Consider the following 25237-nt stretch of genomic DNA (forward strand, 5'->3'; position numbering starts at 1 on the left):
CAACACTGTTTAGATTTCCAAAAATAAAACACTTGAATCATCATTTATAACTTTATAATTCATAACTAGATCCTTGTTAGTGAACAAGGGTGGAAAATGAAGCTATTAAAAATATTAATTTATACTTATATTATTCTGTCACATTTTGATTACTAAAAATAACTAAGTTCTTGTGTTTTTAAGTAATTTTAGGTAATTTTTATACTTTTCATTATTAAGTTTAATACATGTTGAAATATTTTAATTTTAGTAATTTTAACTCATTTTTATGTTAAAAATCCTAATTTAAACCATCACTGATTTAATCCTTGTTTTAAAGGAGTGGAAGTGCATAAAACTTCATGGAGGTGCACCGAGTAAGGATAATTAAGTAAAGAATTTTCTAAACATATTGTGGTATTTTGACCATAACTCACTCTAAAAATTTCCAAATGAGGTGATCTTTAGACTGCTAGAAAGATAAGTGGAAGGGCTACAACTTTGTTGTTTATCACTTTGTCCAATTCTATCCAGATCATAGTCAAAATCCTTGTTGAATTCTAAGCACTATAGTAGTCTACACAAACTAAACATGATAGTATTTTGAGCATATATTTCACTCTAGAAGTCCAATTTGCGTGATTATTGAGCCACATGAAAGTTAAGAGATAATGCTATAGCTTTCATGTTTATTAATTTGCCCAATTCGAATGGGATCATAAAGAAAAATTGTCAAGAATCTAGTGTCGTGGCACTAGAAAAGCAACACTGTTTAGTTTTCCAAAAATAAAACTTTTCACGGAAATTTTAGAAATTAGGTTATTTGAAGCCTATTTAAGGGATATTTTTCAGATGTTTAAGGGAGGAGGCAACATGAAATTTGTTTGGAGAAAAAAGAGCCAAGAATAAAGCAAGAAAGTAAAAGACTTTGAGGGAGAATTAAGATTACAAAGCTTCGACTATTAATTTTCTTTCTCTACTTTGTGTTTGTTTTTATTTTTTTTGAGTTAGATTAATGGCTACTTTTTTTTGAATGAAGTTGTTAGTAGATAGTATTAGTTAAACTATTATTCTAGGATTGTAGTAGATTTCAATATGCAGTTTGAATATTTGTTTCTCTTTTATTTACTATGAATTTATATAATTTTGCTTATTCAAATTTACTCTTAATGTTTTTTATTGTTTGGCCCATAATTAACTAACTTATAAATCTAAATGAGACACAACTAAAAGATTTTATATTCAACTAAGATTTGAAGAATGTATGTTCACACCACTATAAGGTGATTTGATTCGCAATTTGTATAGACATACGTCAATTGTCATATATAACCAAATTAGAATACTAATTTTGTAAACCTTATATAATTGATTACTATAAGCATATAGTGCCCAAAGTTAGTTATTTGTGCAAGCATCTCGATGGAGATTTGTAAATAAACATTGGATTTTAAGTTAGGAAAACTATCTATGAATGTAAATAATAAAAGAAGTTGGTATTAAATGAAGTATTGAATGAACTCATAGTTTTAGGTTTTAATATATTACCTTTCTCAAGTAATTTTATTTTATATGAATTAATTTAATGTTTGTTTTAATTTAATTTTAATTAATTTTCTAAAACATCAAGTTACTTGAATAAAATTAATTTTTCATAATTTTAATACTTAATGAAGAATTAAGAGCAAATTTCTGTGGGATGCAATTCTCGACTTACGGTCTATATTATGTGTTGGATACATATACTTGCAATATCTATATATTATAAAACAAAAAATTTAGGTAAAATTTTTTATTGATAAAAACAAATATATTTATTAGTATATTTCTAAATTTTCATTTAATATTTTTTACTATAAATATTAATAAAATTTATCCCATTTATAAATAACACTTGTACTTACATTGAATGAATTTTATTAAGATATGTTTTTTCTTAATTCTGATACTAATAAATAATTTATAAATTAATATTACAAAATTTCAATTATTAACATTTAAAAATCTATAGTTTAGAATCATTTGTATTTATATATTTCATAATTATTGCTTAAAAAATAAATTAATAAATAATTTTCACATTATAACAAATATACTAAATAAGAAAGTAATAAAAGGAATCTTAATTAGTCATAGGCAAAAATAAGAGTTATAGAGTATGAAGAGTTTTTCCTTTCGTGTTAGGAAAGATGAGTAATTCCCTTATTTGTAATCAGTGGTAGGAAATTAAGACTAGGAATGGGATTTAAGTTAACTTCCTCTAATAGAGTTGATGAAATTTGACTTAAACTGGTCCAAATCTAAACATATCTCAACAATAATCGTTGGAACAATATGATTTAAGGTTAATATCAGGATTTTGTTTAAAATTGTATTACTCAATTAATCGTATTAAACTATTATTATCTTATATGCTTATTTTTAAAAATACTCATGTACTCAATGTCCTAAACAAGGTAGAACACTTCATTAGTTTAATAATAATAATAAAGCATAATACTTGAAAAAGTTCTTAAATTATTTGAAAAAAGTTAAATAAGCACTTATTATCTTATTAAATTCAATCAACGTCTTATATTTTTATTTTAAATTAAATAGATTAAATTGACTAATTACCATTAGTTGGTTAATCAAATAAAAACTTATTTTTTCTTTACCGAGTAGGGTTCAAATCCTTCATTTCTCAATTATAAATAAAAATAGGAACTTATTTTGTTCAAAATATAAAAATAAAAAAATTTTGATTGAAGATAATAAACGTATATGATTTATTTGAATTTTTTAAATAGTTAGTAAATTTTTTTAAGGAATAAAAAATATTTTTTTAAATATTATGTAAAAAAAAGAAATAAAATTATCGAAAAAATAAAAGATAAAAATTGAAACTAGAAAATCTCATGTTAAAAGGTCCAACCCACAATTGAAGCCGAAGTCCAATCCGTAGAAATAGGCCGAGGCCCGCCACAAGTTTAGCAATTTACCATCAGTTTCTACATTCAACACTAACGTTGACTTTTTTTAAAAAAATACTACAACGTTAACATTTATGTAAGGAAACGGCGTAATTACTTTGAAATCCCGAATAAAGGGCTTTCCCTATCCTTCAGTTTAGGCGGGCGCGGCGTCACTTCGGTTTTGCCGCCTTTCTCTCTCTCTTGTTTTTTTTCGTTTATTGCCTCCCTGAATCTGATCAAGACAAGCGTAATGGCGAATCAGCCGGTGCTTTGAATTCTCGAAGACCTAGCTCAGAAACCAAACTTTGATTGAGCTTTGATTGCACAAAATCTTTAGTTTCCTTTTCGAATAAACCTAACCGAACCCAAAAAAAAAAAAAGAGAATTAGTATAAATCAAGAAAAACCAGCAAAATGAAGATGGCCATGGCTGGTCTGTATAAACGAGTCCTTCCTTCTCCTCCTGCCGTCGATTTCGCTTCCTCCGATGGAAAGGTAATCGCTGCTTCTCGGTTTTTTGACCTTTCGGATACTTGGGATATTTGGTCAACCGCCAAAGAAATAATTGCTAATATTTGGGGTGAAATTGCACAATGTGTCTTTGTTAATTTCCACTTAAGTAATATAGTTGAGAGTATTCAGTTAAAGAATAAACGGAATTGTAACATGCAATTATTTTTTAATTGGGAACTTTTTTGTGATGATTATGATTAACATTACAGTTACTTGTAATGTATTGGAAATGCAGCAACTTTTCATTGAAGCAATTCAAAATGGGACGATGGAAGGATTTTATAGGTTGATATCTTACTTTCAGACACAGTCAGAGCCGGCTTACTGTGGACTTGCCAGCCTTTCCATGGTCTTGAATGCCCTAGCTATTGACCCTGGAAGAAAATGGAAAGGTAACTTCTACAATTGAGTGGACATCTTTTTAAGCTGGTCTGTGCACTAAAAAGAGTTGTTTATAAATTATTTCAATCATCAATTTACCGATCTCTCTATCTGTAAGAGAATTTTCAGTATACTGTTTATTGTCAGTAAGAGAATATGTTTACAAGCAAGAGAGGGAATGGCACCTTTTGTGGAAGTATAAGAATTTCAAAATGTCTAAATCTAATGCTGCTATGTTTGTAACTTTCAAAATGATTTAATATTTTGTCATCCATATGTTTGATGCTGATTTGGCTGTGTTTGGTATTAAATATGGCCTAATTCACATTTATATTTGCTAATATTTTGATTAGTCTGAACCCAATCTCCCATGATGGGAGTAATGTTTTGGTGATTTGTGTCAAACACTCATACTGCGTTTTTATTTTAATTTGATACAGGATTAGCTGAATTCATTTTCTGTCATCTAAAAGTAGATACCGATCAGTTATAAGTTTCTTTTGCAGGACCTTGGAGATGGTTTGATGAATCTATGCTTGACTGTTGTGAGCCTTTGGAAAAGGTTAAAGAGAAAGGGATATCATTTGGGAAGCTTGTATGTTTGGCTTATTGTGCTGGAGCAAAAGTTGAAGCTTTCCACTCGAATCAAAAAACCTTGGATGATTTCCGTAACTTTGTTGTGAGATGTTCCACTTCTGATGATTGTCATATGATTTCATCATATCATAGGGCAACTTTTAAACAGGTGAGATTCAATGTTCATATTCAGGATATTTTCCAGCTCTTTTCTTTAGTACAATATTATTTAACGGATCAGTTCATGTACTTTCAGCATGGGATGTAATAATGAAAAGCTTCTTTTTGATCCATCATATATTTTTCCATGTTGTGACAATGGTTGACATGATGGCAATGAGAGCTCGAACATGTAAAGCTGCTATGAAAGCAAAACAGGAATTTTATCTTCATTGTGAGATCAGCTGCCATTGACATTTACTTTGCATTTGTACTTAGTAAATAATTGTGATGATGATTCTACTTTTTTTAAATCTTGTTGCATACATAGATCCCTCTTTAATTGTTTAATAGAGATGCAATTTGGAATTGTCATCCTCAAATGTCTGTACATCATTTATGCATTTTAAGTCATCCATCTTTGAAGTAATGATACCATTGCTTTTGATCAGAATCCATTACACATGCTTTTGTGGACTATTCTATTCATTGACTAGTGCCAAATTGCCAATAGTAAAATTCAAGTGGTTTTGAATCCTTTTCTACATCTTCTAAGTGGTGGATCCTATTGGTGTAATATGTTTTGCAGACAGGCACTGGTCATTTTTCTCCTATTGGTGGTTATCATGCTGGAAGGGACATGGCCCTGATTTTAGATGTTGCTCGTTTCAAGTATCCTCCTCATTGGGTTCCTCTGACACTTCTTTGGGAAGCCATGGACAACGTTGATGAAGCAACAGGGCAACTTAGAGGGTATGCATTTATACCTGCTTTCCTCATTAGTTGCTCAATGTTATCTAAGCAAAATGGTCTTAACAGGCGGCTATTTTGGAAGGTTTTTTCTTTCCTCCTTTTCTTGGTGTGGGGGTTAGAGGAAGACTGAAATATTATAAGAAATATAATATCATTAAGTCACATTCAAACATGTGGAAGCTCGACCAGTGGATTGAGTAGTTTACAAGATCTAGTATATTTGTGATTCTGTGAAGCATGGGTGATTACATATTACAATTAGATACAGTTGTGGCTACATAGTTGAGCTTTTTCAGCTTGAGTACATACTTGCCTATATATTGTAGAAAATTGAGAATGAGAGATTCTGCTACTGTAGTACTGGCCAAACTCTTTGGTTTGTTAAACATTTTGATTCTTTCTTTCATTTTTCCTTCATCATTATTGGGATACAAAGAAGTGTTAATTGCTGATTCTCATGTATAGTTGTTATATTTTTTCCAGGTTCATGCTTATTTCCAGACCTCATAGAGATCCTGGATTGCTTTACACTCTGGTATTTTGTTATCTTGACATTATAAATTGCACTTGCAGAGATGCTGTTATTCTACAATTCTTCATGCTTTCCGATCTTTGTTTTCAAATCTCCTTTTGGTTGTTTCTGGTGTGTATATGTGGGCTGGCAGGTGGGTTGTTGGAATATTAGAGTTAATATCATCAGCAGTAAAAAGTTTAAAACCTTAAAATTTCTTAATTAACCTTTAATTGAAAAGTTAAAAACATAAAGCTTCTTTTGTTTGCCACTGGTTGAAATGTTAAAAGCCTTTTAATTTCAAGGTTACTTTGCACCACTTGTCTTCCCTCACACCTGTCGCTAGCAGATTGGTTCCTCTGTCTTTTCTGCCTAGAGATTGCTTCTTCCAATTTTTTTTTTCTTTATATTTGTGATAGGATCACTTGTTTCACTGTTCCAGATTGTAGATTGTATGGGGGTAGGTAAATTCTGGTAACTCTGGTAATAACAATTGTTTACATGTTTATTTGGTAATGTTGCATCTCTTCTGGGTGCATATGCTGGGTACTGTGTCGTAGTGCTAGAATGACTGTCTTGGATTTCTTTACGGTTTCCTTGTTTTGTGTTTTGAAGTTTGTTTAGTCCTATATTGGTGCATATCAGTCATGTCCGTGGGTTTGCTCTGTATGGTTTAATATATTAGGGCTGAAATTTTGAACTGTTTCTGTCACCTTTCTAAGTATGTCTGTTTTTTAAACAGAGCTGTAAGCATGAAAGTTGGGTCAGAGTTGCAAAGTATTTAATGGATGATATTTCTAATCTTATGAAGTCAGAGGATTTGAAAGACGTACATAAAGTTCTCTCAGCTGTTTTCTCATCACTCCCATCAAATTTTGGAGAGTTCATCAAGTGGATTGCAGAAGTTAGGAGAAGAGAGGATGGTGGTCAAAATCTTAGCCAAGAGGAGAAAGGAAGGCTTGCTCTAAAGGTGCTGCAGAACTTCACTAATTGTTCTTGTTTTCTTTTTCCTTTTAGTTTGCAAAATACTATTTGTGCAGCTTGTCTTAGTACCCTCTAAAGTTTAACATTACAATTTGCTTTTGCCCTTTCAGGAAGAGGTGTTGAAACAAGTACAGGAAACTGGCCTTTTTAAGCATGTTGCATCATTTTTATCATCAGTGAATTCCTGTTGCAGAAACATACTGGCTTTAAGTCATGAAAATAATCTGCCTGACATTGCTGCAGGAGTTTGTTGTCAAGGGGCGGAACTTTTGGCTGGGAAGTTTGGTTCCTCAGAGAGTTATTGCTGTCGGGAAACTTGTGTTACTACCTTGAAGGCTAATGGTGACAAGCCTATTACCTTGGTGTCTGGGACAGTGGTAAATGGTAGCTCTGAGCAGGGGGTTGATGTGCTGGTTCCTTCAGGCCCTAAAAAACTGAATTGTTGTGGCTCTAGTGCAACTTGTTGCATTGGGATGTACCCAGCTGGCAATGATGTTCTAACAGCTCTGCTGCTGGCCTTGCCTCCAGAGACATGGTCTGGTATCAAAGATGAGAAGCTTTTGCATGAAATAAATTCCCTTGTCTCGACTAAGAATCTTCCCACTTTGCTTCAGGAAGAGGTAAAAACATTATAGTCGTCTTTCTGGGTTTTTTTTTTTGGGTAACCTTTTGTAGATTAATTCATAAGATAAAATACTCAATGGGGCATGGTAAAGAAATAAGTTTTGGTTGCCGTTGTCATTCTTTTGACTTTTGAGCGAGAACATGACCTGCTTGAGGAATGATATAACTGAGTGTCTGAGTTGCCTTCTGTAGGCTTTTTCCACACCTCAGTTTGACTGAGAAGTACCTCCTGTGTGCTAGAGAAAAAACAATGTCCAGCATGTATGAATCTGTCTTTCAAAGGTATCTAACTACTAGCAAATATTGGTATGGCAGGTATTGCACCTACGACGGCAGCTCCATCTTCTCAAGAAGTGCCAAGAGAATAAGGTAGATGAGGATCTAGGTGCACCTTTATGCTAGCCTATTACACCATCATCCCTTCCCGCTTCCTTGTCCTTTTTATTCTCATTTTTCTCCATAGCTTATATTGCTAACAAAGAGTAAATAATCCCCTTGTTCCAAGAATGAGAAAAGCTAGAAAAACCATAGAAATTAGTCGGCCTTCTTTTACAGGGGAAAGCAAGCAAGCGCGAGTGTGCAGCCCTTCAGCTGTATCTTTACTAAGAGGCAATGGGAGTTTCTAGGGATCGATACCTGGTGGCAAAGTGGAAAGAAATGTCATTCACGGGTAGTAATCTCTCCTGGTGAGGAGTGGTGGATCATCTCCTGGAAACGAGATTTCAGTTTGAAACAGCATCAGTTGTTGTGCTAACTTGTTCGTAGAAAACTTTTAATCACAGTAAGTGCACTGGGAAGTGGATCATTTGATGTTTTAGGAGTGCTATGGATGCTGCAAACATGTGCATTGTTATTTGATTAAAAGCAATTTTTCTTCCAATCTGCAAGTCTTGGTTCTGTGAAGTCCCATATCTCATTACTTTTAGTCATGCCGGATTCTGTGTGGCACGCATTTATCAAAATGCATTTGTGTACGTAGATAATTTATTTTTATTGGGGTAAAATATTTTTACTTTTTAAGTTTTAATTGAAATTACGTGAAGATTCATTAATTATCGAAATATTTTTTTTTTCAAAAAAATATTTTTTATTAGACACGTGGATTTAGCGGTTAGTTAATTATTAATATTTTTGTTAACTTATTGACGTGAGTAAAAAAATAATATTATTTTTAATTAATTTATAAATTGTTATATATTTTTATTAATTAAAAAAAAAAAACTCTTTATTTGGGGAACATTTGGGCTCCCTCAAAAAGCCCTGATCGAGCTGCCTAAGGGAGTACTGGAGCTCCCTTGGAAAGTGCTCCCCTCCCTCCTTAAAGAGGGTTGGGGCTCCCCTCCCGCCTTTTATTTGAGTAGCGGTGTTTTTTATTTTTTAAAAAATATAATAATTTTTAGAATTAATAAAAAAAGAAAAAATATTTTAATTTTTTTATAATCTTTATTAAGAGTGTTTATATTCTTAAGGTGAAATGTTTATGTTAAAAATTAATAAATTTTTAAGTAATTTCAATTAAAATTTAAAAAACAAAGTATTTTATCTTTTTTATTTTTATGACACAATAGAATAATTCTTTGTAAATATTAATTATTTACTAAATAATCTTATACAATCAATAATTAATTATCAAAATCGTTTAAAATGTTCTAAAATTACAACACAAAAAATATTTTTTGTGTCATTTCTTTTATTCCAACACTTTTGATTCACTTATATATATATATATATACATATACATATATATATGTGTGTTATTGATTTAATTGTAACATTTTTTTAATAAATTAATTTGAGTTATGAATTTACTCAATATCTATATAGTATGTCAGTAGGTACAAGTTCAAGTCTTTCAAACCTTACATGTTTTATCTTGATTTAAATTTGACAAAATCAACTCCCAACTTGCTTTTTTCATATGCATATATATATATATATATGTGTGTGTGCATACATATATATATATACACATATATATACATATATAAAGTAGTTTAAGCAATGATAACTGTTTTAAGTTTAAAGAACAAATTTATAATAAACAGTTATTTGACCCTTTGTTTGGATCCTAACATTCTTCTGCATTTCGCCATCATTGTTCAATCCGAACTTCATTGAAAAAGACTCCAAACTATCTATTACATACTTAAAGGAAGCTTTCTCAGTTAATCACGAGTCAACTAAATCACTACTCATGTTTTTAGTTATCAAGCCATGAGTTAGCCAAGCTTTGCAAGAGAGTTAGTCAAACCATATTTGTCCATAAGTCAAATTGAAATCTTTTTTACCCAAAGGTCAGTCAACGCATGTTTTCAAATTAGGAGTTTTAAACTTCTGTCAGTCATGTTCAAACTTTTGTTAAAGGGTTTGAAATCTCTGATTTTCCTTAAAAGGAGCTCATGCCAAGTTCTATTAAATGGAAGCTTGCAATTGTCAATTAAAAAAGAAACATTATCATTACCATGGTAACTACGTTAGAAAATTCATCCAATGAAAATAATTTTTTAAAAATAATATTATAAAATTAATAGATTTATCATACTATTTATTAATACTTAAAAAAATTTACAGAATATAAAAGTTTTTTAATAAATAATAAAAATAACAATTAATTTAACAAAGTTAACAATGACTTACCAAAATTATTGGACGATCACAAAATTATTTTCACAAAGTGGATTAATTGTAAATATTTATAAAAGCATAAGATAAAAATGGAATTAAAATTGAAGATAATTTAAAAAATTTCATCATTAAAACTAAAAAAATTTTAATGAGTGTAATTAATATTAGTTTTATTTTAACTTTCAAAAAATATTTATTTTATTTTAATAATTTTATTATATAAATTATGTAGCTTATTAATAATTACTTTTAATATATTATATTTTCTCAATATGAATTTCATTTTGCTATTAGAATCATTTAATTAATAAAATATGATTATGTCAACATTAACATTTATTAAGATATAAAAAATCAAAGGTTTTCAAAAAAATTATTTAAATAAAAAATTTTACTTAGTAAGACATGAGAACATTTTTAAAAATATTAATTTTTTTAGAATAATTATTTTTAATTTATTATTACTACTATTATAATATTTTTAAATTTAAAATTATTTACTATTATTTTTATTTTTAATATTATTAAATATGAAATTATTTTGATAAAAAATTTAGTACCCACGCGAAGCGAGACACCTCTCTAGACTTTCTCATTTTGCCAATTCTCATGTGATGGGTTGGGATGAGGTTTTTAGACGTTAGAAAAGAGAAAAAAATTTGAGAAAAAAATTAGATTTGATAAAAAGAGAAAAATAGAGAAAAAAGAATGAGCGATTCTTTTAATTTAATTTTTAATTTTAAAAAATTGAGATTTAATTTTTTATTAATTATATTTATAATTTTATTTTTTTATTACAATGCATAAAAACAATGTAAAATTCTTAACGATGTATTATATAGACTTGTTAATAATAATATTACTTATACATTATAATACTGTAAAAAATCAAATAAATTCAAATTTAATATGTTACCACAATATCTTTTAACTTTTAAATATTTATCTTTATACATTATGATATAATTTATAAATAATATTTTAATTGTTTTTTATTTTTAATAATTGTTTTTATTATTATAAAATAATTTCATATCTTATTTATATAAAAAAAATTGAACCCAAACGCGTAGCAGGGGCTTACACAGTAGTAGAATTAATGGCAATGGAATTGACTCAAGTTTAAGTTTTGCGTTCATTCAACGCCGACAAGACACGTGGTTGGCTTCGGTTGGTTCTTAACATGTACCATGACAGTGTTGTACCGGTAGCCTGTTACAAAGTCTGAAGTCTAACAGTTAAGGGCAAAAACATTTCTCAAGAAGTTGAAAAAAGAAGCCGGCGATGGCGTTGGCGGGTCTTTACAGAAGAACTCTTCCCTCTCCTCCTGCAATCGAGTTCGCTTCTGCAGAGGGCAAGGCAAGGAGAAAAATGGCCCTAATTTCTGTCTTTCTCTTTCTCTAATCTTTTAAATATTCATTTTAGTTCAAAAAATTTTCTGTTGGAATTATTTACAGCAACTGTTCACGGAAGGTATTGCTGGAGGGACGATGGAAGGCTTTTTCAAACTTATATCATACTACCAAACGCAATCGGAGCCTGCGTTTTGCGGACTCGCCACTCTCGCCATGGTCTTAAACGCCCTCGCTATCGATCCTGGAAGAACCTGGAAAGGTAAAATGCCTTTTTTGGGTTTCTATTGTAATTAAATTGCGAAGCGAAATTAATCTTTCTTCAATTTAAACAGGGCCTTGGAGATGGTTCGATGATTCAATGTTAGATTGCTGCGAGCCTCTGGAGAAAATCAAAGAACAAGGCATCACTTTTGGTAAAGTTGCTTGCTTGGCTGTTTGCAACGGTGCTCATGTTGAAACTTTGAGGACCGACCAATCTAGCTTGGACGATTTTCGGCAACGCGTAATTTCGTGTACTTCCTCCGAGGATTGCCATTTGATCGTCTCATACCACAGAGGAGTTTTCGAGCAGGTAACATCTTGACTCACATTTCATTTTATATATTTATTTGACTTTTTGTCTTCAAATTATTTATTCATTTATTTATTTTGTGCTTACAAGCTTAAAAATGATAGTTGGTTGCAGACAGGAAGTGGTCATTTTTCGCCAATTGGGGGTTACCATGCTGGAAAGGATATGGTTCTGATTTTGGACGTTGCTAGATTTAAATACCCTCCTCATTGGGTTCCTCTTTCCCTTCTTTGGCAGGCTATGAACACTGTCGACAAGGCAACCGGACATCGTAGAGGGTAATCTTGTCTTTCCTCTTCATCAAGTTAGGCTCTATATGTTTGTTACTTATGTTACATGTGTTTTTGCTCTCATGAAAGCATACCCAACTTGAATTTATATTTTGTTTGGAGCTTCTAAGTACATTTAACAATCAAGCCTTGATTGGTCCATTGGATTGTTGTAAGCTGTAGCTTGTGAGTTCTCAAACTCGCCGGCTTATTATTACTATCTTGCTGTTGCAATTTGGTTTTCATATTTTTTTTAACTGGAACTTGTGCTTGCTTTCTTCAGGTTCTTGGTTATTTCAAAGCTTCATAAAGCGGCATCCGTGCTTTATACTGTGGTACTTTAATTTATCATTGCCAGCTAGTCTCGTCTAATTCCATCTTTTTGTTACTCGATAGAAATCTTTTCATAGCCCTTTTTCTCCTCAAAGGTCAGTGAACTATACAGTGATAGTTGGAATGAGTATATATAGTAACAATTGGTGAAATTTGATTTAATATTATTAAGTGACATTTTTTAATATACTCTTTAATATGAATTTATGCAAATTTGAACCTGGCCACATGTAGTGGAATTTAAAATCTTGAACTAAATATGGGAATGTTGGCATTAAGATTTTAGGTCTTATAGTACGATAAGTATCCTCTCTGAAAATAAACAAAAATAGTCTTTGCTGTTGATAATTGTGTTCCTGCTTCCAGTCTCTAGATACATTTCAAATTTTGATTTGTTTATTCTTTAGTTGCTTCCTTTATATTTGTCATAACTTAGTTGTTCAAAGAGGTGATAATTGGTATTGCATGCTATTGTGGATCAAATGCAGAGCTGTAGACACAAGGATTGGAACTTTGTTGCAAAGTACTTGACAGAAGATGTTCCCCTTCTCTTCACTTCTGGGTATCTAAAAGATGTTGATGATGTGTTATGCATTGTATTCAAATCAGCACCTCCTAATTTGCGGGAATTCATCAAGTGGGTGGCAGAGGTTCGGAGACAGGATGATGGCAGTAGTATGTTAGGTGAAGAGGAGAAACGAAGGCTTGCACTCAAGGTTTCCTATGGCATACTTGTTCATCTTTCTCTGCTCTACCACTTATCTTTGCTGTTAATTCCTCCTTTTAAAAAAGAATGAATTTTCAATTTAGAGCTTCATTTGTTCAAATCTTAGTCTGATATTTTCCTATGACTTGAAGAGAAAAATAATAGAAAGAGATACTAATTTGAAATTTCAGGAAGAAGTATTGAAACAAATACGAGAGACTGAACTATTCAGACATGTGACGAGATATTTGGCATTTGAGAGCTCGTTGTGCTACAACGTGGCATCTTTGGGTTATGAAGATAGGTTAGCTGACATTGCTGCAAATGTATGTTGTCAAGGAGCAGAACTTCTAATGGGGAAAATCAGGTCATCAAATGGATTATGCTGTAAAGCAACAAACGTAAAACTTATAAAAACTGACAGTAAGGAGCCTGTCACAATGGTTTCAGGCACGGTAATTAGTAATGGCACCGAACAAAGGGTTGATATGCTTATCCCATCATCTCAAACAGAGCCCAGTTGTTTGTGTGATTTTGATGAAAATAATTGTTGTGGTATGCATCCATCAATGGGGGATGGTCTGACAGTACTTCTTTTTGCCCTGCCTCAAGATACCTGGTTGGGCCTTAAAGAGGAGAAGCTACAGGCACAGATGAAAGGTCTTACATCGGTTGACAGTCTCCCGACTTTGCTTCGGGAGGAGGTGACATCTGGTTCCTCTCTTTTTTTGTTTCCCTCAAATTCTTTGTATTTCCTTTTATGTCTTGATTTTATCCATTTTTCTTTTAATCATTTTCCAATGTCTTGAGGTTTCATCATCATTTTAAATTTCTTCAACTTTAGAACATAATTGCCTAGAAAAATTGGGGATCATGGTGCCATGGTCTGTTTTCACATTCTAGTGGATTTGTTTTTATTTTTATTCTCATCAGTTTTTCTTCTAGTAGGCTTACAAGTGAACAACTATTTTGGCCGCTAAAGGCTGTTCAAAGAACCTAACAAATAGTCTTTAGGCTTTTGGTTAAGAATTCAATTTTCATCTTCATACCTGTTTCACACTGGTTAATCAATTATGACGGACCTTGTTGATCTCTGACTCTCCTATTCGTGACCATGACAGGTTCTGCATTTGCAAATGCAGCTTCATTTCCTCAAGGCTGATCTCAATGTCTCATCCTCATCTGCTTAATTTTTGGTTAGACAAGCAGCGTGGTGAAGAAGAACACTGGACCGACTTCTTTATTGGTTACGTCGGGAACTCCTGTAGTTGTGCAGTTATTCTGCAATTTAGAATTTAACATGCAATTTATAAAACTATATCTTGTTGGAATTTGAATATTGAATTTTTACCAAAATTTTTTAATAATAGTTTAATTTTCTTCTCAAACTCCGCATTATTACTCTTCATGGAAAACATGGATCCTGATTAAAATGCAAGGCAGGCCTTTCGGTTAATTTGGTTGTAAATTTGCAATAGTTCACCTGCCAACTAAAAGCTATTGTAAGTAATATTACAAGGATAGAAGCTAAGAGAAAGAAGGTGTAGTAAACTCTTGTCCCTTAGTCTTGGTCACATATCCAAGCATGTTGGCTGTGTAGGAGCAGCTAATTTCCACCTTAGATCCCAAACTAAGTCTGATCTTTATCATCTTCGACATGCCTGATGTTCAACAAGCCCTTCTCTCCATTATGTCTTTGCAAGATGGTGCTACGGTCATGGGATGATGAATTGTAATCAAATCTGGAACCAGACAATGGTTTAGAGGAGGTGTTGGGAATGAGGGATGGCTTCCATTTTTATTAAGTAAATGTAATTCAATGCCCCATGTCCCTAAGGGAGAACATGGCCCATAACTATGATCAAAATGAAAAATCATTTGGCATGAGAATAAGGTCATCGATATAAAGTAGCATAAATGCAATAACATTATCTTTGTGAAAGCCATATATATGAAATCAAGAGAGAGCTAATTAGACCTTGATCTATACCAAGCTCTTAATTAGTGCTTGTTTAAGACCATAAATAACCTTGTTTAATCTAATCTGCAAACATAATGAGGATGAGTTTTAAGTTACCTCATTTTGAACGAACTTGTACAATTGACTTTGCATGCTCGGAAGATTCTCCACCCTGTTTGCATTGTCTACGTCATAATCGTGTACTTGTAGCTGATCTTAAAAAGATTCTCCACCCTGTTTGCATTGTCTACGTCATAATCCTGTACTTGTAGCTGATCTTAAATCAGATTATTATATATTATTCAGTATAAAATAGGAAATTAAAAATAAAAGAGATAATTTTGTCCGATTCTATAGTATATTGAATTATAAAGTATTGATGGGATGTTAGACATCCATGTATTTTCAATTTTATTCATGATACATGCATGATTGATTCGAAATCAGTCATAGAGAGAAACCTACTTAATCATTCCAACGCATAAATAAAGATATTTTTTTTAACATAATAACTAAAAGAATCTCCAAATTATTTAAAAAAATTTTAAATAAATCATTATTTAAACATAATGATCTTTTAAAAAACATACATAATTATTTTTAAAATTACCAGCACCTGCACATAGCCAAATGCCATCCTAAATAATTACATATTAAATTGTTAAAATACCGAATTGAAAAATACCAGAATGGTTTCAAAACGTGTAACAATGTCACTGTCCTTAAAAGTTTTATCCACCCTCATTGATAGCGTGCAAAAAAGTTATAAATGATAAACTTCAAAGATACAATGAAGTTCAGTGATTGATTGCGTTCTGCATTGACAGTCGATCCACTGGATAATGAATAATACAATTTTCTAATCTTCTGTATAATCTTCTATAATAAAATTAAAAAATATATTTTTTTCTATACCTGCACATGCCATGTGTCCAACTGTTGAGTGCCATTATAAATAATTAAATATTAAATTTAATTAATTTTAAGCCCACTCAAACCTAAAAAGCTTATCCATGATCCATTGCCCATGAAACTTCAATTGTAATGGACTTAGCACCTGTTTGGTCTGACTTTTTTTTAATTTAAAAGCTATTATAAAACTCTTATGAAAAATAATAATTTTTAAAATTAAGTTAAATCTGTTTGGTAAATTTACTTTTATAAATAAGTTGTTTGACAAAATAATTTACCTAAGTTCTAATTTTGATTAAAATTACCGTAAAGAGTATTTAATAAATAATTTTCTATTAATCACAAATTCTTTTGTTCATAATTGAAAAAAAGTTAATTTTAGTTTTTTATTTAGAAAAAATATTTAAAATATTTTTATATAACATAAATTTATAATTAATAATAAATCATATAAAAATGAAAACCGATAATGTTGAAATTATTTTTAATAGATGAGGATATTTTTGAAACAAAAATAAAAATTTTCCTAAAAAAATGTGTATTTTTTAAAAAAGAAGAGTTCTAAAGCTTTTTTTTAATTTTATTTTTTTAAAAAAGATGGCACTGTTAATATCTTAAGGTTAGAACCTGCATCGACGGATTTGTTCTTCGGTCCACTTGATGTGTAAGAGTCAAATTTTACCAAGTTAGAAACCATCAAACATGAATTACAAATATTTTTCGTCATCTACTTATTTGATTTTTTAAAAATATTTGATATATTTAGTCTTTAGATATGACGAACTAAATTACTCAATACACACATTTACTCTCTCTTACCATTTTACATCTAATACTTTAAGTTTTTTTTTAATTAAAAAAATAAAGATTCGAATCTTATTTTTTAGATCTGAGATCATATATTAATCAAAAAAATCAAGTACTCATATACATCTTATATTTGAAGATTAATAAATTTTACAAATACTTCCATTTTTATCCTTGCTTTTTCTCTTGCAGTGTATATTCTATTTTTGTTAAATAAACTGTCAATTATATGATCAGGATAATGGTACAAGACCCAAAGAAAGCTGAGTATGAAAGCGATCAAGTATAAATAAACAAAGTGAATGAAAGGCAGGCACGAGGAATCCAATAATTAATTTATATTATCTCATTTGGGTTGCATCTGGCACATCAACTTCACACATAAATAATTCCTTCTTCCAAGCCATTTGGCTGAAAATAGCTTCTTCCTTTGTATCTCTGGACTGCCCCTCTTGTTGATTCATTGGTGGACTCAAAAACTTAGCAATTGAATTGATGTCTTGGTATGCAACCAGGGCCATAGAATTCTGAGATATTTATTCATTAATGTCCTCAATCCTAGTGATTGGAGGCAAAATGATTTTGTATTTTTTGTACTCTTTCCTTTGACATTTCAACCACCATGGTCACTTATAATCCAGATATCATATTATGATTTTAATGATGAGTAATAATATGAGTTTATATATTGACATATTATTTAGAACATATCACATCATTAATAAATAATAATAAATGTTAAAAAATTTAAATAGTGAATTAAATAAAAGAATAAAATAGTTTCAAAATCTCTCTAAAATCTCTTTCTGAACTTAAATTATACATTATGTGAGCATCAAATATTTTTTTAAAAAAAAAAAACTAGAAAAAATGCAATGAGAGAAAAATTAAAAAGCAGAGCATATTGTAATAGTAAAATATGAGTTCCATGGTGTGGAACCTTTCGGCCAATTAAATGACCTCTTTATTGTAGACAACAGGACAATGAAGTGTTAAAAGTTGATAAGTTGTTCTCTCTCTCTCTCTCGCAGGAGTGAAGACTGAAGACGAGGAGGGACTCAGGAGAAGTGAAATGGAAAGGAAAGAGACCGGTCATCCTTTGCTGCAAGGAGGTAGGAGAAGAAGTGGCTATTCTCATGGTTTTTCTTCAGCTCAGATCCAATCACTTGCTGCCATCTGTGAAACTTTTGTCCCTCCCCTGCCACTTGATGATGAATTTGGTGACAAGCAGGATTCGGCTGCCCTTGCTGCTTTCTACAAAGCATCAGGGGCTGAGCCCCCGGTTCCTGATGAGGTCAATTCTAATCTCTCTCTCTCTCTCTCTCGTTCTTCCAAAGTTGGTTGTGCCTTCCTTTTTTGAGCCGACACTTGAAAAACATATTACCGAATGGCAAACAGGTAGCAGAGTTTCTGGTGAAGAGGGGTCAACCCAAAGCTGTCTCCTTCGTTAAACTTGTTCTGACACTAGTCTCCTTCAGATTGGGGACATTGCTGCTCTGTGGCTGGGATTGCTGTGACTGGAAATGGCCATTCATTCACAAGTTTTCAGAAATTCCGGTGGAGAGGAGAGAAAAAATCCTCTTCAAGTGGTCGAGGAAAGTGCATCCTTTACCTCTAAGGGCTGTTTTTGCATTGATCAAAACCTACTGCTTGTTCATCTTCTTCTCCATGGTACCACCAAACTTACCTTTCGTTCATGTTATCTTATCGTTGTCTGCTTTCGACAGCAAATGTGGACCAATTAAAAAGTGGTTCTTTTAAAGTTCATTAAATTAAATATGTGAGGCATAGTTTTATCCCAATAGAAGATGGATCATTACGGGTATTTTCCCCAAAAAATCCAACAGGATGGAACTAGTAAATCAAATATTTTAGGAGGTAAGGAATATTGGGTTTCCTGCGGGGTTTTTGGGCTGGGTGAAACACGTATCCAAACACTTTGAGATTGGATGTAATCCATTGCTTAACAGAGAGTATTGATGTATTTACTGTTGTCTATGTCTTCCTAATAACATTTCCAAGTTTCCAAATTCCTCTGTTGCAGACCGATGAGAATTCCGGAAACCCAGCATGGAAAGCAATAGGATACCAAGTAGACAACAGGCCGAAAAAGGCATATCCTCAAGGGCGACCACTTCAAAAGGGTATCATAGAAACGATGCATGAAGATGACTCAACCTTTGTCCAATCTCTCACTGAAAAAGGCCTTCAAGTCATGGAGGATCCAGAGCACAACGTTTACAAGGTCAAATGTGACGTAGTGATAGTTGGTTCCGGTTGTGGAGGAGGGGTTGCTGCAGCAGTTCTTGCAAGCTCTGGCCAGAAGGTGGTTGTTATTGAGAAAGGCAACTATTTTGCACCACAAGACTATACTTCTCTAGAAGGTCCTTCTATGTCTGAGCTTTACGAGTCGGGGGGGTTTTTGACAACCATGAACGGGAAAGTTATGATCATGGCTGGGTCAACAGTTGGAGGAGGCACGGCTATTAATTGGTCTGCCTCAATTAAAACACCAAAGAATGTTCTCAGAGAGTGGTGTGTGGATCACAAGATTCCCTTGTTTGGGAGCTCAGAGTATGAAATTGCAATGGATGCTGTGCGCAAGAGGATCGGCGTTACAGAAAATTGTACGGAAGAAGGATTCCAAAATCAAGTTCTTAGAAAAGGGTGTGAGAAGCTTGGTTTGAAAGTCGAGGCAGTTCCAAGGAATGCCGCAGAGAATCATTACTGTGGTTCTTGTAATTTAGGGTGTAGAACAGGAGACAAGAAAGGAACTGCTTCTACTTGGCTGGTTGATGCCGTGGGCTGCGGTGCTGTGATCCTGACAGCCTGCAAAGCTGACAAGTTCATATTGGTGAATAATAACGATGCAAGCAGAAGAAAGAAATGCCTGGGTGTGATTGCAACATCTTGGAACAAAAAATTGACCAAAAAGCTGCATATTGAGGCAAAAGCTACAGTTTCAGCTTGTGGGTCTCTCTTGACTCCTCCTCTGATGATCTCTAGTGGGTTAAAGAATCCAAATATTGGGAGGAATCTTCATTTGCATCCAGTGCTAGTGGCTTGGGGATACTTTCCAGAAGACGCATCAGGAATAAAAGGCAAAATGTACGAGGGCGGAATCATCACTTCATTCCATAAGGTTGTTTCAGAAGAAACCAACGTCCGTGCAATTATCCAAACTCCTGCACTTGGACCAGCCTCAGTGGCAGCATTATCTCCATGGGTTTCAGGAAGTGAGCTCAAGGAAAGAATGGTCAGGTATCCCAGGTTGGCTCACCTTTTCACGTTGATCAGAGACCAGGGTTCAGGGGAAGTAATGGAAGAAGGTAAGATCAGGTATCGGTTCAGTGAAATGGATAAAGAGAATCTTAAGATTGGGTTGAGGCAAGTTTTGAGGATTATGATAGCAGCTGGGGCGGTGGAAGTGGGAACCCATCGTAGCGATGGGCAGAGAATCAAATGCAAAGGTCTTACGGAGGAAAGCTTGCAGGAGTTTTTGGATGATGTTCCAGTAGTAGGAGGTCTTAGTTCCAAGGAGGAGTACTGGACCATGTACTTTTCTGCTCATCAGATGGGAAGTTGTAGAATGGGTGCCACCCAGGAAGAAGGTGCCGTAGATGAGAATGGTCAAAGTTGGGAAGCGGAAGGTTTATTCGTGTGCGACGCAAGTGTCCTGCCAACCGCAATTGGCGTCAATCCCATGCTCACCATTCAATCCACCTCCTACTGCATTTCAAACAAGATTGCAGATTTGTTAAACGAGGAATAAACCTTTGCCCAAAGCAGTCTGACCAATTTCCTCGCATATAATTCAGCTGTCATACAAGGATTCTCAATAAGCTATGATCTTTAATACAAGGAATCACAATAAATTATTCATCTTATAGCTTGTCGTAATGTGCTTGCTTCCGTTTGACTCACCCATGCCACGGTCATCTAATTGTTCACATTGATCACACATGCATGCCCACACAAATCTGCACTCAAATGGATTATTTGTTGAAACAAAATTCCACTAGGTGACCTAAAAACGAAGAGAGAGGTGGTTGGTGACTGGAGACTGGGTGCAAGTGACATGCAAGTAATCAAGAAGAAAGAAATAGGCTGATCTCAGACTTTGAATTGTATGCTAAATGCAACCATATCAACCACGAAAACCCAATTTTGTGGGACAGTATAATAAAGCATATTCCTCAACCCTCTGCTTTATCATTAGCAAGATTCAATGGGGCTTGATTTATAAAACTCATCAGTTTTTGGAAGGATTTTGAGAAACAAGAACACGAGACTAATATCTTAAATTCCTCAACTGCTTGCCGCTTTAACTGCTTTCTCTGCAGCATCATCCAAATCTTCTGCCGTTATTAGTGCCATTCCACTTTCCTGCAGAACCATTATTAATCATCAAATAAATCAAAATGGCATCAATAATTCTCAAGATATAAGAAAATGTATGTCCTTTGTGTTCAAAAGATAATTGAATTTCATATCTACCTTCAAAATCCTCTTCCCTTGGTCAACATTGGTACCTTCAAGACGAACCACCACAGGAACTTTTAGGGCAACCTATACCACAAGGCCCAATATAAGTCAATGCCTTAAACTTTCAACAAATTTTAAAGAAAAAAAAGAAAAGAGAAAAAGGAGAAAATAAACTATTATCGTTTTTGTTTGTCAAATTTTGAGTTACAAATAAACTGTTGGGCTTTCCCTGCACTAGTTTTAAAATGATGATTCATCCAAATATTAAGATTTAATTGAAGTGTGATATTCTTGGTCACCAAGTAAATAAAGAACTTACTCCGCACAGAAGTTGAAACAATTTTACACAACTCTCACCTGTTTGGCCGCATTGACAATTCCACTCGCAATCACATCACACTTCATTATTCCTCCAAATATGTTAACCAAAATTGCTTTCACCTTATCATCAGAAGTCAATATCTTAAATGCCTCAACCACCTGCTCCACATTATCTAAGAATTAAAACACAAATATATTTGAAGGTGATTATTGCATCAAGTTAGCATCAGATGCCAAATTTTTTATAGAGCTAACAAGTCTACAGCTAGCCAAGTGATGCTAGAAATGCATGACCAGAAGCAGAAACAGCATACAAGCATGCGTAGAAGCGTGTGTGAACATGTGCCCATGCACACTTAGCCTAGCCTCATTACAAAAAATTACCAAAAAAGGCAATGATATGAAAGTATAAAATGAAAAGGACAGCATTACCTGGCCTTCAGAAGCATTCCCACCTACATCCAGAAAATTGGCAGGAGTTCCCCCATGCAATTTAATTATATCCATTGTAGCCATTGCTAACCCTGCACCATTCACCATGCAACCAATTTCTCCATCTAAGCCAATGTAATTTAAATCAGCTTTGGCAGCAGCAACCTGTAATAAAAGAAAACGCAGAATTGGGCCATGAGTACAAATATTGGATTATCGTATAATTTACTTAAGTTGTATTTTGATTTACAAGACAACCAAGAATAATCATTTGATAAACATAAGAAAATTAACAAGGAGACAAATCCATACTTCTCGAGGATCCTCTTGTGAAGGATCACGGAGAGCAAATATCTGCTTTTGACGAAAAGCAGCATTATCATCGAAGTTCAACTTTGCATCAGCAGCTACTAATTGGTTGCTAGAAGTCTCAGCAAGAGGATTGATCTGCCAAAAGAATTACCATTCACAAAAAGATAAGCATCAGAATAAACAGAAATGCATTTGCAGTTAATAAATGGAAGTACTAGTAACCTATGAAATATTCAAAGGGAAAAATATAGCCAAACAAAGAAATTCATACTTACTTCCAACAATGTACAATCACATTCACGGAAAAGCTTATATAGTTTCTTCACTTGTTCAATAGAATCAGTTCTATCAGCAACCTTGGGAGCCAAACCATCCACAACCTTGGCAGCATCTTCATCAGTAATTCCTTTGAAAACATCAATAGGGACCTATCAAAAATAAATGATAAATCAGTTGCATAACCATATCATGACCACTATGGAAAGAAGAAACTGCCTTATTGGTTATAATAAAACATCAGAAAAAAGACAATCAAAACCTTAATAATCATGTCAGGATATTTCTCTGCAAGGTCTTCAATGCTGGTTCCTCCCTTTCTACAGGCAATTATAAGCTGAGAAACAGAACAACATTGTGCAATTAAGGACCTTTGACTTCTTGAGAAATCAACAAAAGTTACCACCAGTAATTGGGGTAGCAAAAATACTTGCTTCCAGCAGCTTTAAAGTTAACCTACTGAGTTTGTAAACATACCGGACCCGCAGTGTTACGATCCAGAGTGATAGCAAAGTACATCTCGTTCACAAGTGATAACTTTTCACACAGGTAAACCTGGAAAAGGAAAATGAAGTTGAAACAGATTCCAACAATTACTAGACCGAAGCCCCAAAGTTTAATTTCAAACTGACTGTGTAAATTCATTGAAGTTTAAGTTCCACGTCAAGAAAATGATGCATGCCTAACCTTGCTGACAACTTTGCCTTGGGGGCCCGTTTGCTTGGTAACAAGTATCTGCCCAAGCATCTTCCCTGCATTCAATAAAAATAAAGCACCTCTTATAAAAAAAATAAAGAAATATTGACTGAGAAAAGGTAAAAAGTAAAAGCAAAGCCATTAAATACTAAATCGCGTACAATCATAAGAATGAATAGCAAGAGAACATATTTGATGGCACATGAAGAAACACATGTATAACTTTGAATATCATCTTTTGCTAAGATAAATGTCAAACTCCAGGACAACACTCTTACATGTATGTATTTTGTAATGTGTATAGAGTCAAGTTTTCTGTAAAGATAATCAAAAAACTTTAAATACCAGCTATTTCTTCAACCTGGTCAGCCTTAACGATGTGAACTCCACCCTTAAACCCGTTTTGGAATGTTCCCAAGCCTCTTCCACCAGCCAAAATTTGACTTTTAACCACCAGCTGCACCATAATCAAAGTTATCAATGCCCATCTTATTCAATCATTTCATACTAAAATATGTCATAAAATAGTTTTCCAGAATTCAATTTCTCATAGTCAGGCACACACGCCAATAACTCTGCTGTGCTTAACATAGCAAATAATCAGGCTATTAAACATATAAACATAAAATCCATCGCAGAAATTGAAGAATTTACCTCATTTTGATTGGGGAAGGCATCCTTGACCGCTTGTTTAACTTCATCAACAGAAGAAACAGCAACCCCTTTGGGGACGTTAATTCCGTATTTGCTCATCAACTCAGCCCCCTGATTTTCAAACAACCAAAATTTCGTCTATCACCAGTACGCTCACACAAAATTTACATTCCCAAACGGATACACAGATCCACAAAAATCAGTAAAATGCAAGTAAACTCAAAGTTTAATTCCCAAACAAAAAAGAAAGGAATAACCGTAAACTTCGTACAATTATTTTCATGCGAACCAACAGAAACTAAAATCAGTTAAACTATAGATCACTAGTAAAGTATGCTTTTGAGATCATAGTTTCCATTTCAATTTTCTCAGAAAAAATAAAAAAAAATATATAATAAGGCCATGTAAGTAATTATATATATATATATATATATAAGGAATAATGGTATAAGTAAATAAACCTGATATTCGTGGATGTTGAGACGGCGGAGCTGCTGTTGCTGCCATTTGCCGGCGACGGAGAGAGAGCGGGAGACAAGCTTGTTCACTAATCCTCTCATTTTTTTTCCTTTTCCTCTGGAGAGAAGATTAATGATCAATGAAGGACTCAACGAGATGTGCAGCAAACCCTAGAAAAATCAATGAGAAAGAGAGAGAAAGATTTGGGGGTGGAAGCGAGCGGGGTAAGAGTAAGAGAAGCAAGAGGAGCCACCCTAGAATTTTCTCTTTTTTTTACTTTATTTGTTTTATTTATGTCCTGACCCCTGTACTTTTAGATATTTCTCAAAAGGAAAGGGAAAGTTTTTGTCAAATTTTTGGTGCGTCTGAATAAGAATAATATTACCTTGCAAGAAATATTTAGATTGCCCAAAAGGTTAATTTATTTAATACTATGGAAAAAATGATCAAAGTATGAACAATTTGGAAGGCAGGATGTTGGGAAGAAAATTGTGGGTGAACATCGTTGAAATGGAAAGTAAACCTCAGGCAATTTTGTTGAGAAGCTGATGTTTAGTTTCTGATACCCACTTCAACAATCTGTATCTTCGTCTTATTTTGAGGAGCTGTTATTTCTCTTTCACATTTAATA

General features: G+C 33.2%; 4 protein-coding genes across 8 annotated transcripts; 3 read left to right on the forward strand and 1 right to left on the reverse strand.

Annotated features, from left to right (window-relative positions):
* Positions 1-3074: 3074 nt before the first annotated feature.
* Positions 3075-8313, forward strand: LOC110414401 (glutathione gamma-glutamylcysteinyltransferase 1-like). 2 transcript variants are annotated; one of them, XM_021425573.2, is made up of 8 exons: positions 3075-3427; positions 3681-3837; positions 4333-4571; positions 5151-5314; positions 5798-5849; positions 6637-6795; positions 6920-7429; positions 7749-8313. In XM_021425573.2, exons 1-8 carry the CDS (start codon positions 3347-3349, stop codon positions 7833-7835), a joined length of 1449 nt encoding a protein of 482 aa, XP_021281248.1. In that variant the 5' UTR covers positions 3075-3346; the 3' UTR covers positions 7836-8313. The 2 variants fall into 2 exon arrangements, with proteins under 2 accessions (XP_021281248.1, XP_021281247.1); XM_021425572.2 differs by having other exon boundaries at positions 3076-3427; positions 6568-6795.
* A 2944-nt stretch (positions 8314-11257) lies between these two features.
* Positions 11258-14680, forward strand: LOC110414515 (glutathione gamma-glutamylcysteinyltransferase 3-like). Of its 4 annotated transcripts, none has more exons than XM_021425749.2 (8): positions 11258-11417; positions 11516-11672; positions 11746-11984; positions 12099-12262; positions 12537-12588; positions 13075-13302; positions 13484-14006; positions 14414-14680. In XM_021425749.2, the coding sequence occupies exons 1-8, from the start codon at positions 11343-11345 to the stop codon at positions 14452-14454; spliced, it is 1479 nt and encodes a 492-aa protein (XP_021281424.1). In that variant the 5' UTR covers positions 11258-11342; the 3' UTR covers positions 14455-14680. The 4 variants fall into 4 exon arrangements, with proteins under 4 accessions (XP_021281424.1, XP_021281423.1, XP_021281422.1 ...); XM_021425748.2 differs by having other exon boundaries at positions 13484-13996; XM_021425747.2 differs by having other exon boundaries at positions 13484-14680.
* Positions 14681-17923: 3243 nt separating this feature from the next.
* LOC110414514 (long-chain-alcohol oxidase FAO2-like) lies at positions 17924-20856 on the forward strand. Its single transcript, XM_021425746.2, has 3 exons — positions 17924-18265; positions 18370-18642; positions 19016-20856. Exons 1-3 carry the CDS (start codon positions 18044-18046, stop codon positions 20741-20743), a joined length of 2223 nt encoding a protein of 740 aa, XP_021281421.1. The 5' UTR covers positions 17924-18043; the 3' UTR covers positions 20744-20856.
* A 200-nt stretch (positions 20857-21056) lies between these two features.
* Positions 21057-24878, reverse strand: LOC110414516 (ATP citrate lyase (ACL) family protein). Its single transcript, XM_021425751.2, has 12 exons — positions 24609-24878; positions 24148-24258; positions 23839-23950; positions 23485-23549; positions 23275-23352; positions 23060-23134; positions 22797-22949; positions 22522-22656; positions 22210-22374; positions 21814-21936; positions 21469-21540; positions 21057-21357 (listed from the first exon to the last, which is right to left on the reverse strand). Exons 1-12 carry the CDS (start codon positions 24705-24707, stop codon positions 21280-21282), a joined length of 1266 nt encoding a protein of 421 aa, XP_021281426.1. The 5' UTR covers positions 24708-24878; the 3' UTR covers positions 21057-21279.
* Positions 24879-25237: the final 359 nt, after the last annotated feature.

This window comes from Theobroma umbraticum, unplaced genomic scaffold (assembly GCF_002168275.2).
Source record: "Theobroma umbraticum cultivar Fairchild unplaced genomic scaffold, ASM216827v3 scaffold_4.1, whole genome shotgun sequence".
NCBI classification, from domain to species: domain Eukaryota; kingdom Viridiplantae; phylum Streptophyta; class Magnoliopsida; order Malvales; family Malvaceae; genus Theobroma; species Theobroma umbraticum.

Excerpts from the sequence above, each read along its gene's own strand:
- LOC110414401 (XM_021425572.2), top strand. The coding sequence starts at position 3,347 with ATGAAGATGGCCATGGCTGGTCTGTATAAACGAGTCCTTCCTTCTCCT. Across the intron at positions 3,838-4,332 it reads CCCTGGAAGAAAATGGAAAG|GACCTTGGAGATGGTTTGAT; the intron begins GTAACTTCTACA and ends TTTCTTTTGCAG. Across the intron at positions 5,315-5,797 it reads GCAACAGGGCAACTTAGAGG|GTTCATGCTTATTTCCAGAC; the intron begins GTATGCATTTAT and ends TATTTTTTCCAG.
- LOC110414515 (XM_021425747.2), top strand. The coding sequence starts at position 11,343 with ATGGCGTTGGCGGGTCTTTACAGAAGAACTCTTCCCTCTCCTCCTGCA. Across the intron at positions 11,673-11,745 it reads TCCTGGAAGAACCTGGAAAG|GGCCTTGGAGATGGTTCGAT; the intron begins GTAAAATGCCTT and ends CAATTTAAACAG. Across the intron at positions 11,985-12,098 it reads ACAGAGGAGTTTTCGAGCAG|ACAGGAAGTGGTCATTTTTC; the intron begins GTAACATCTTGA and ends AGTTGGTTGCAG.
- LOC110414514 (XM_021425746.2), top strand. The coding sequence starts at position 18,044 with ATGGAAAGGAAAGAGACCGGTCATCCTTTGCTGCAAGGAGGTAGGAGA. Across the intron at positions 18,266-18,369 it reads AGCCCCCGGTTCCTGATGAG|GTAGCAGAGTTTCTGGTGAA; the intron begins GTCAATTCTAAT and ends AATGGCAAACAG. Across the intron at positions 18,643-19,015 it reads TGTTCATCTTCTTCTCCATG|ACCGATGAGAATTCCGGAAA; the intron begins GTACCACCAAAC and ends CCTCTGTTGCAG.
- LOC110414516 (XM_021425751.2), bottom strand. The coding sequence starts at position 24,707 with ATGAGAGGATTAGTGAACAAGCTTGTCTCCCGCTCTCTCTCCGTCGCC. Across the intron at positions 23,550-23,838 it reads CCAGGTTGAAGAAATAGCTG|GGAAGATGCTTGGGCAGATA; the intron begins GTATTTAAAGTT and ends TATTGAATGCAG. Across the intron at positions 22,375-22,521 it reads CACAAGAGGATCCTCGAGAA|GTTGCTGCTGCCAAAGCTGA; the intron begins GTATGGATTTGT and ends CTTTTATTACAG.